The sequence below is a fragment of the Meles meles genome, chromosome 11 (genome assembly GCF_922984935.1).
Source record: "Meles meles chromosome 11, mMelMel3.1 paternal haplotype, whole genome shotgun sequence".
Classification (NCBI taxonomy): Eukaryota; Metazoa; Chordata; class Mammalia; order Carnivora; family Mustelidae; genus Meles; species Meles meles.
Genome location: NC_060076.1, coordinates 98,104,865 through 98,115,754, shown reverse-complemented (window position 1 = coordinate 98,115,754; position 10,890 = coordinate 98,104,865). Strand labels below are relative to the sequence as shown.

At 54.4% G+C, this 10,890-nt stretch overlaps 1 protein-coding gene across 2 annotated transcripts in view; it reads left to right on the top strand.

Moving 5' to 3' along the window:
* Positions 1 to 1,549: 1,549 nt before the first annotated feature.
* Positions 1,550 to 10,890, top strand: part of SPTLC1 (serine palmitoyltransferase long chain base subunit 1) — a 47,145-nt gene continuing 37,804 nt past the window's right edge. For both annotated transcript variants that reach the window (XM_046023010.1, XM_046023011.1), the window contains exons 1-3: positions 1,550 to 1,668; positions 4,571 to 4,678; positions 6,307 to 6,401. In XM_046023010.1, the coding sequence (XP_045878966.1) occupies positions 1,612 to 1,668; positions 4,571 to 4,678; positions 6,307 to 6,401 (260 nt within the window). In that variant the 5' untranslated portion in view covers positions 1,550 to 1,611. The remainder of the gene's footprint in view (positions 1,669 to 4,570; positions 4,679 to 6,306; positions 6,402 to 10,890) is intronic.

Sequence of the window (10,890 nt, the reverse complement as noted above, 5' to 3'; positions counted from 1 at the left end):
GATGTCACCTGTCTGGGGTCCTGTGACGCCAGTGGTGAAGGGAGTGCTCAGGAAATACCTGTTGATGAATGTGTGACATGAGTTCTAATCAACATTCCTAGAAACGATCACTGGAACTCAAGTTGAAACCACTGATCCGACAGGCTGCATGGATACGAGAGAATTAGTGGGCTGGAATGCTGACTATAGAAATCTTACCACGATGAAGCACAAAAGGGCGAAAGTTGGAAATTTTGAAAAAAAAAGTTAATTAACATAAAAGATAATATATTCATATAAAGAAATAGTAGGGGTTTTGTTTTTGCTTTTTACTGTGGTAAAATACTTACCTGACAAAATTTACTTCTTCAGCCACTTTTAAGTGTACGATTCAGGGCCATTAATCACCGTTTCGTGTGCTTAGTGACTATTCGCATATCTGCTTTGGAAAAATGTCTGTTCGAGTCCTTTGCCCATTATTTACTTGGGTTGTTTCGGGTTTTGTTACTGAGTTGCAGTTCTTCATGTGTTCTGGATATTAAGTTCTCATCAGATACACAGTTTGCAAATATTAGGGAATTAGGTTGTGGCGAGGGAGACCGGGATCACGCAAGTGGTCAGGGGTCTCCAGGGCTTTCTGAGAAGCCGAAACCCTAACCCGCGGGGACAGCCCAACTCCGGCTTGTGCGGCTGGTCGCTGGGCGATGCAGCTGGAGCCGAGTGTTCGGGTGGATGACTTTGAAACGGCTGCGCCCGCAGTCCGGGGCGGAGTGCTAGTGTTGTGGTGTGGCCGTCCTGCGGTATGTAACACTCGCTACGTGATACACAGCATTCTATGCAACATGGCACAGTAACCGTGTAATACGCTGCGATATTGGTTGAGCGTCGGATCAGGATCCCAACATTAGATCATCCTGCGCCATCTTCAGGGGCCCTAAATCGGAGGACAAGTGTCCTTACAGAAACACGGCGCAGAGCCGCTTGGAGGAGGCGGAGACCCTGCGAGGGTGGAGGCGGAGCGGGGGCGTCGCTGCTGAGTCCTGGGGGAGGCGGAGCGGGGGCGTCTGGGTTTTGAGCCGCTGACCCGCGGGCGACCACCGCGACACACGCGCTCCGAGCCACCCGGTGGGCCGCACGGGGCCGCGCACGCGCAGACGCGGGGCCCGGCACTCGGCGGTCGGGGAGGCTGGGGCGCCGCGAGCTCCCGGGACGGGAAGCCTCGACGGGCGGCTGGCAGAGCGCGGACGGCCAGGCCGGCGCGGGGCCCGGAGCCGAGCACGTGGCGCAGGTCGGCCGCGGTTTCCGCGCGTTTCGGAAAGTGCCTCCGCGGCGTCCGTCTGTCCCGGAGAAGGGACGCGCGGGCCTGCGAGCGCAGGGCAGGCATCGGCGGTCAGCGTCCTCCCGGGAGCCCGCCCGCGTCCTGCCCGCCTGTCCCCGCCGCCGGGACACCCCACGGCCCATCCCTACCGCCTCCGGGGCCCCGGCCGCCCGCTTTCCTCCAGCGCGCAGGCGCCTGGAGGCGGTGGCCCCCGCTCGCCAGCCCCGCCCCTGGCCTTACGTCACTGGGCCGCGCCGCGCGCCGCGTGACGTCGCTGCGACCCGCCTTCCGGAAGGAAGCGCCGGTGGCCGACCATGGCGACAGCCGCGGAGCAGTGGGTCCTGGTGGAGATGGTCCAGGCGCTCTACGAGGTGAGCCTGAGCGCCCGAGCGGCCCGCGACCACGGGGCCCTGCGGGGGACGACGGGTCCTGGGCGAGGCCGGCTGCGTCGCGCCCCGACCCCGGCGTCCCCGGCTGGAGGGGCTCGCGGGGAGACTCGAGCGGGCGCGGGAGCCGAGGGTCGCCCTCGGCGCCGGAGGGACACGGGCGGCGGGCGCGGGGCCGCGGCTGCTCTCGGCGCTCCCGGGCGGGGACGGGCGGCGGGTCGGGCGGCGAAGCGGCGTGGGCGAGCTCGGTCCGGCGGCCGCGGGGAGCGGAGTGTCCGGCCGCGGAGCGGACGCGGGGACGGAGCCGAGCGCGGAGTTTGCTGCTGTCGGCGCGGGCGGCCCCGGCGGGCGCGGGACGGGATGCGGGGCCGGCGCGCTCCCCGCGTGTCCGCTCCTGCCCCGCGAACGCGCCCTCCCTGCCGGCTCCGGGGCGCGGCGCGCTCGCCTTCCCGAAGGGCCGGCCGCTGCGGAGGCGTCGGGGCGGCGGAACCGCGGCTGGGAGGGAGCGTTCGCCCCACCGCCGTCCGCGGAGCCTCGCCGCCCGGGCCGGAGCGCTTCCCGCGCGCTGTCCCCGCGGGGTCGGTGCGGCGGCCGCCGCCAGCGTCGCGGCCGGAGCAGGGCAGGGCCCGGAACTCGGACCGTGTTGCCAGCCTCCTGCGCGCGGCGGCGGTGCGGGGACGGCGGCGGCGCGGGTCGGCGGCGGTGCGGGTCGGCGGGAACTCCCGGGCCGGGGCCGCGCGTCCCGGGTCTCCTCGACGCAGCTGCTCGCTGCGGGGCCTCCCCTGCGGGGCCTCCCGGATCCTCCGAACACCGGTTCGCAGAACGGACGTGAGGCGCGCGGTGGCCAGTGCGGCCCGCGTTCCAGTCACGGAGGTAAAAGCCCCTGACGTGCGCGTTTCAGAAAACGTTTTAAAACACGAACAGTTCCGGGGCGCCTGGGTGGCTCAGTGGGTTAAAGCCTCTGCCTTCAGCTCAGGTCATGATCTCAGGGTCCTGGGATCGAGCCCCACATCGGGCTCTCTGCTCAGCAGGGAGCCTGCTTCCCCCTCTCTCTCTCTCTGCCTGCCTCTCTGCCTACTTGTGATCTCTGTCTGTCAAATAAATAAAATCTTAAAAAAAAAAAAACAAAACACGAACAGTTCCGCGTTGTGCGCTGCTGCTTCCTTTGTGCGGACTGCACAGCGGGTCAGCGGCGCGGCGCGCTCTCGGATGGCAACTCCAGGAAAAGCGGCCGCACGTGTGGTTTTGGTTAATGCACCAGACAGTCAGTATTTCGGTTTTTCTAACGACGATTTCTTTGTCCAGCGAGATGCTTGCCTACGGGAGTACACGTGCTGAGAAACCCGAAAGGATGTTTTTTTTCTTAAAGATTTTATTTACTTACTTGTCAGGGAGAGAGAGAGCAAGCGCGAGCAGGGGGAGCATCAGAGGGAGAAGCAGGCTCCCCGCTGAGCAAGGACCCCCCCCCCCCACACACACACACACTGCAACACACACTGGACCAGATCCCGGGACCTGCGGACCATGACCCAGAGCCAAAGGAAGACACGCGAGTGACTGAGCCACCCAGATGTCCCAAGAAAACCAAAAGAATGTTTAAATGAATGGTATTCAAGGGGAATCAGCATATTTAAAAATCTTCTCAAAGAGAGATTTCCGTTCCTGCTCCGTTTTCTTACAGCTGGTGCACAGAATGTGAGGAGTCCCGCACCCAGAAGAGAAACACTGGTGTGTGTAGTGAAACAGAATTGTGTATCGACGTAGGAGTTAACCGATCAGTGTGTCTGCGGTTTTCCCGTCTCCACATTCTGGGGTTTTGTTTTTGACTGCGGTGAATCGTCTTCACTCTTTTTGTCTGATGTTTGCACAGAACTTGTATTTACGTTTCTAAATACCTCTTCTAAACGGCTTTCCCAGACAGCTTATGGGAGTAGGTCACTCTGCAGCTGACTGGGGTTTAGTCACTGTGCGGAATCTTCCCCACGCACTGAGTGTGTCTAGTCGTACAAAACACGGAAGCCCGTCCAGCCTTCATCCTGGAAAGGCACAGTGGAAGGAGGACCTGGCGTGGACCATTTCAGTGAGGAGTCTTCATGCCTGTCCACATGGAACACGCTGCATACTTTGGGGAACGGCTCTAGGAGAAAAAACCTGCCATTCCTTTAGGCATTTATAAAGTCCTTTTCTCTCAGCCGTGTTCCAAGAAGGATTTAAAGAGCCTTATCAGGGATACAGAAAATAGAGTAAGATGTGCAAAACGCCGAGAACTAGAAACCGAATGTCCGAGAACTCTCCTAACTCATCTGTGGCTCACTGGGGTGGGAGAAGGCTCTCAGAGCTGTGACGGGTCGGCTGCCATCCTTTCCCACCAGTACAAACGTGCATTACCCGACTGACCTGGTAATTGGTGTCGTTCCACACGTTGGGCTTCTACATCTGATTTTATTTTAAGAATTAAATATCTTTCCTCTGGAGTTTTTAACGCTGTGCTATCAGAGATTCTTCGTGTGAAGGAGGAATTGCTGACTGTTAGAAATGGGGAGAGGAATGAGTAGAAGTGAAAGGAGTTTTGAAAATAAATCTTTTTTTTTTTTTTTAAGATTTTATTTATTTGACAGACAGAGATCACAAGTAGGCAGAGAGGCAGGCAGAGAGAGAGGAGGAAGCGGAGAGCCCGATGCGGGGCTCGATGCCAGGACTCTGAGATCATGACCTGAGCTGAAGGCAGAGGCTTTAACCCACTGAGCCACCCAGGTGCCCTGAAAATAAATCTTAAGAAGCAATAGGTTTAAGGTCATGGGAAGCAATATATGAATGCATCACAATTTACGTGCAGATTTTGTAAGTGTTTATCTCATTTCTTTTTTGGTTTTTGACTCATTCTTAGGCTCCTGCTTACCACCTTATTTTGGAAGGCATTCTCATTCTCTGGATAATCAGACTTCTGTTCTCTAAGACGTACAAATTACAAGAACGATCTGATCTTACAGTCAAGGTAGGAGATTAAATCCTTCAGCACTCACCGTACGATCCCAGTTGGTACATCTTTCCAGCAAGTACTGGTGGCCGCTCACCTACACATGTTAAAGTACTTTCTGTGTGTGAACAATCAAGGGAAAGGAAGTATCAGGGAAGCAGAACTTGGAGAAGCCAGGGGTAAAGTAGGCACCCAGAGCGGCACCCCACCACAGAACGCTGCCCTGTGTTAGGGAAGCAGCCGTGTTAGGGCAGATGGTAGGAGGGAAGCCTGGGTAGCGACAGGATTTCGATGGTCAATGTGCAGAGTGACGTGAGCTGCTTAGGAAGAACACCACTGGTTCTGAAACCCAAACAGAATTTTCCCTGGGTTCTTCATGAAGGAAATTCGGAGTAGGAAACGATCCTCCCACCTCCCCACCCCAAACTGAATTTCTCTGTGGTGAGGGAGCCAGCCCAAGCCCAAGCCAGGCGAACCTTGGGAAGCAGAAGTGTCTAGGGGACTGTGGCACTGCCCACGTGGCGTCCTGTTCACCGGAAGGATGAGGGCCTTCTGGAAAAGAAGCTTGTCCACTTCAGTGCAGGAGGGAAGGGCAGCTGTGACTGCACCGTGGTTTCTGTCCCTCAGGCCCTTTCCTTGTCCATCCCCTGCAGCATTGGGCCAGGATGCTCAGAGAGACCAGCGGCTGTGAGAAAGGTTTTTCCATGAAAATCTCTGCAACTCTGGCTCACAGGGCAGCACTGGGTGCAGCATGGAGATGGGGCGGAATTACGGCAGCAGCGCAGGAATCACTCCCCACGCTGCACTGACTGGCTGCCGCCGTCCTGATTGTTCATGCTCGTTGTAGGACAGTCAGGCAGTGTCCCTCAGAGGACATGAAGCCTACGGTTCTTAGGGCAACTATATTTGAGAAACCTGGCTAAAGCAGAGCAGGGCATGTCTTACCACGTGATTTCATGTAGCCTTAACTAGGCTGGTGGATAGTTGAACCTGTCTGGAGAGATGCCCTCACCTTGACCACAGATCCTTCCCTCCACCACCGTTTTGTTCCGACTGCCTTGTGGGATTAGCATGCCGTGGGACACTCTGGATAGCATTGCAGTAGGATTGGGCCATCTGGGGCAGAGGTCCTGTCTCCACTTTTTCCCTCGGCATTTCAGAACTTGCGAACGATCAGGTGGCTGCTTTCTAGCTCAGCTTTGTAAGCGCTTGGTCATTCCTGGCATTTTGAGTTTTTGTTGATAAAGCCGGCAGTCCACACAGACCTATGTCTTTTCGAGAATGACTAGACATAACCTTAGAGTCGTCTTGTGAAAGCTGAACCAAGCAAGACTTAGTAATCACGGACATCTTCCCCTAAAAGCAGTGGAAGAAAAAAAACTTCTGAAAGCTTAACATCTGGCAGCGTAGATGCATGTCCTTCGGTTTGGCGGGTCTGCATCTCTTGAGTCCAGGGGTCCTGAGAGGCTTCTGACACCTGGCCCAGGTCACAGGTGGACAGTGTGCATGACATACTCTGGCCTCACGGGCTGCTGCTCAGGAACAGATAAGGATCTTACTGGTTGCTTTTAATGGACGTGTGGGAACAAAGCAGTCACAGTCCGGTGACCAGCACCTGCTGTATTTTGTTTCCTCCTCTCCCGTAGGAGAAGGAAGAATTGATTGAAGAGTGGCAGCCGGAGCCTCTTGTTCCTCCCGTCTCGAAAGACCATCCTGCTCTCAACTACAACATCGTTTCAGGGTAAAGTGCTTTGCTTCTCGAAGGATGTGTACTCGTTCTCCTGTAGGTGTACTCGCCAAAGCATACAGAGGTTTCTGTAGTGTTTCTAGCAGAAATACAACAGTCAGAAATCTCAGGAGTTCAGAAACTGTTTCAGTGCCCGATGTATGACTCTGCTAAGGAGTGCGGACAGTTTTACGGTCTCTAGGTCGGCCATTGCAGTTGTCCCTTTCTTCCATTAAAGAAACAAAAACCGAAAACCTTGTTTTGCTAAGTTATACGTGTTCCTGGTAATACTTCCAATAGTGAGACAGACTTGAAATGAAAAGCAGTGCTCCTGCTTTTTCTCAGCATCACTGCTTCTGATTTTGGACCCACTGTAGGTTCCCTTCGCAGCCAGATGTGAGTATTGTGCTCACACATGAGCTTAGCGAGGCAGCTACGGACAGCAGCACTCGACTCTGACAGGTCGAGTTCTGCAGCTGACCTTCCTTGGGCCGCCTCTCTCCCCGCTTGTTCCAGGGTCTGCTCTGTCTTTGTGTTTAGTTCTTCTGTTGCTTGTCTTTACTTTACCACGTCTGCTTTCTTAAATTAAGAGGTATTTTAAGTTTGTAGGAAATATCCGACCCATGTATGCCCACTGTCCAGGATAAATAGGCATTCACATTTTGCTACCTTTATTTCAAATCTACCTTAAGAAAGAAAGAAAACGTTCCAGTTACAGCTAAGAAATGCCTTCCCCTGTACCACTTACTCTTATCACCCACAAAGGACAATCATTTCCATGAAGTTGGTGGATGTCTTTCACTTACATTTAAACCTTTTAAAAAAAGATTCATTTCTTTATTTTAGAGAGGGAGGGAGAGAGAGCACGTGCCCAAGAACAGAGAGGGACAGAGGGAGACAGAGAACCCTTAACAGGTTCCATGCTGAGCACATAGCCTGATGCGGGACTTGAACCCAAGACCCGACGATCAGGACCTGAGCCAAAATCAAGAGTCGTACACTTGACCAACTGAGCCACCCAGGTGTCCCTCTGTTTATACTTTTAACACGTATCCTTGACGCCATGAAATTATCGAGTATTTTGTCTAAAAATGTGGTGCAGCGTATTTCCCTGAGTGTGTCCTTCCGCTCCTGCGCTGATGGGAGGGAGGCGTGCGCTCTTTGCTCCGTGCATTGCTGTGGTCGTGCAGAAATTTTAGGCGTTACTCATCAGCAGTGCCGTGGTTACGAAGTCCTTCCCTGCCCTCCGAGGTCTAATGTCCCGTGTCTGTATGGTGGTCAGCTGTCCCAGCATGCATTGACTTGTCCGTCGTTTACGTACTGAGTAGAAATTTCCCTTTTTCTGTATAGTGCGTGCCCTTCTAACAGGTCTGTTTCTGGCTTTGTTTCTCCTCTGCCGGTGTGTCTGTCTCTACCCGGTGCCAGAGCTTCACGCAGATAGCACAGCTTAAGAATACGCCTTCACCGCATCGGGCTCTGCTCAGCGGGGAGCCTGCTTCCTCCTCTCTCTCTGCCTGCCTCTCCACCTACTTGCGATCTCTGTCTGTCAAATAAATGAATACAATCTTTAGAAAAAAAAGTAGCTATTTTTCAGTGAACACACTAGTGCTGTTCATTCGGTACTAGGTTAACACAAGAGTAAGCGAATTTACTTAACTTGGAGAGGTTTTTTTCTTTCAGTAATAGCCGTATTGACCTAATCCACGGACTATGAAATTCCGTCTTTCCGTTGAGTGGGTTTTAGTATGTTCACAGAGTTGTACAGCCATTGCCACCGTCTCATTTCAGAATACATTTTTTTAAGATTTTATTTATTTATTGGACAGACAGAGATCACAAGCAGGCAGAGAGGCAGGTGGGGGGGGGGGGGAAGCAGGCTCCCCGCTGAGCAGAGAGCCCGATGCGGGGCTCCATCCAGGACCCTGAGACCATGACCTGAGCCGAAGGCAGAGGCTTCACCCGCTGAGCCACCCGGGCGCCCCCAGAATATTTCTGTCACCCAGGAAGAAATGGCACACTCACGCTCGCTCACCCCCCATGTCCCCCATTTCCCATCGACTTTCCCCCGATACCTACTAACCTTTCTCCGTGTGTTGGCCTGTTTTGGACTTGAAAGGAATCATGCAGTATGTGGCCCTTTGTGTCTGTCACTTGGCATCACATTGGCAAGTTTGTCCGTGTCATAGTAGCTTTGTCAGCTTTGTGTCTGAATAATACAGCATCTCACTCCGAATACATCGTACTTTGTACGTTCATCAGTTGACGGGCATTAGGGTTGTTTCCACGGTAGTGTATGAAAGGAGAAAAATTATACAAGTGCATAAACTCCCATGAATAGTTGTGTACTTTTTTTTTAAAAATTTCACCTTTTTTTAAGATCTCATTAGAGAGAGTGGGCACGCACGAGCGGGGGAGGGGCAGAGAGAGGCAGAGCTCCAGGGGCTTAGTCCCAGGACCCCGGGGTCAAAACCTGAGCCAAAGGCAGACACTTAACCGACGGAGCCGCCCTGCTGCCTCTGTGTACACATTTCTTCTGTGTACGTACGTTTTTATTTCTCCTGAGTATACACCTGAGAATGAAATCGTTGAGGTTTGCGGGAAGTTACTTTGAGGACCCACCAGTCTGTTCTCCAGAGTGGCTGAACCATTCTCCGTTCCCACCAGCAACGCATGAGAGTTGTGATTTCTCCCTGTATTTGCCAACACGGTCTTTTCACTGTGACCATCCTGCTGGGTGGGGAGTGGCTGGGATTTGCATTTCCCGGTGACGCCGAGCACCTTTTTATGCGCTGATCGGCCATTTGCATGTCTGTTCTGGAGAATGACCTACTGAAGTCATTTGCCCATTTTCTAATTGGGTTATCTGTCTTTTATCATTGAGTTACAAGAGCACTTGGTATATTTTGAATACCAGTCCTTTATCAAAACTACGACATGCAGGTATTTCCCCATTCTGTGGGTTTCATGCAGGTATTTCCCCCATTCTGTGGGTTTCATGCAGGTGTCCCCATTCTGTGGGTTTGTCGCTTCTCTGACGGTGTGCTCGGAAGCACAGATGTTTCTAACCCTGACGAGTCCAGTTTGTCTGTTTCGTTCTTTTGTTGCGCGTGCTTTCGCGTTGGTTTTACAGTCCCTCCCTGTCCGAGATTGTGCAGGTCTCCTCTTGTTTCCAGGAGGGCTCGGCGTCCCATTCTTCATCATGTGGATTCGCACTCGCTTCCTGTTTTCCGCACGGCACCGTGCCGCAGCTGTCCATAGGACTCACAGTTATACTCGGGCTCTTCCAGGGAGGAAGTCTGTCTTTCTGCAGGGTAGGAGGGGATCTGAGCGCGTGGCTGCTGCTTACCAGACTTCCAGCTGCCCTCGTGCTCGCTGGCAACTGTTCCCGGGGTTGGGGGTGGGGGGCGTTTTCTGGGAGCAGCAGCTGAGCCGCTCACTGCCAGCCCACGTGCAGCTTGCTCTCTGGTCTGTGACTTCTCGCGGACAACCTGTCCGTTTGCCAGGAGTCGTCCCTCCCTGTGTCCTGGTCTTGGTAGCATCAGATCGTTAGACCTTGGAGGCGTCTTATGTCCCATGAGAAGGGACCGCAAGCTGACAGGTTTTGTTCATTCTGTCTGTTTACCAGAGGCCACTGGTAGGTCTTCTATTCATGAATAATTCTTAAATTCCGGGAAAAGGCTGTTTGGTTGGTTCTTACAGGTTGCTGGTTTGTGTTGCTAGTGTGTTTGGGATTCTTGACCTGCATGTTGAAATGTGAGTTTTGTTTCTTTTTCCTTCATGTTGCTGGTCCGGGTCAGGCATCAGATACAATCGGCCTTGCCCTCCTCTCAGTCATCGTGCGGTAGGCTCGCTGACAACACCGACTCCGTCTCTGGCCCGTGCAGTGGCCTCGCCAGGGCTCCGTGGTCTGGGCTCCGTGGAGGTTAACGTATGCCCTGACCAGAAGGGGGGAGGCTCGTTCCGACCTTCCCTGAAGAAGACACTGTAGCTAACTGGTGGGGATCACTGGCCCGCAGAGGCCCCACTTTAGATGACTGCCCCGTGACCGTGCCCCCGTGCCCTGTGCTCCCAAAGAGCCAGGGCGAGGCTTGTCTGGATGGGGTGCAGAGTGGCTGTGCCCCGGCATGCCCCGGCTCCCCGTGAGTACGTCACCCCCAGCCCCGTGGCACAGTGGGGGCCGCAATCAGCTTTCAGTCGTGCAGGGGCTGCGCAGCCCAGAGGACGCGTGACTGACCCTCCGCGGCCCTCCAACAGGCCTGCATGGCTCGCGCTGTTGGTTGTCCGGAGCCAAGATTTTTGGTCCCAAACTCCCTGTCTTCGGTGAGTTCTTCAGACTGAGTGAGTTGTGGTTGTCGTCCATTAGCAACTGTCCTTACTGTTTCCGCGGGAACCGGCCTGTGCAGCTGCTGGGGTTGCGTGGACCACGCGCCTTTAGGTCCAGACGTGTGTGACGCGCACGTGCGGGCTCGTGTTTCCGCCGCGGGTGGTGCGTCTCGGTCCTGCT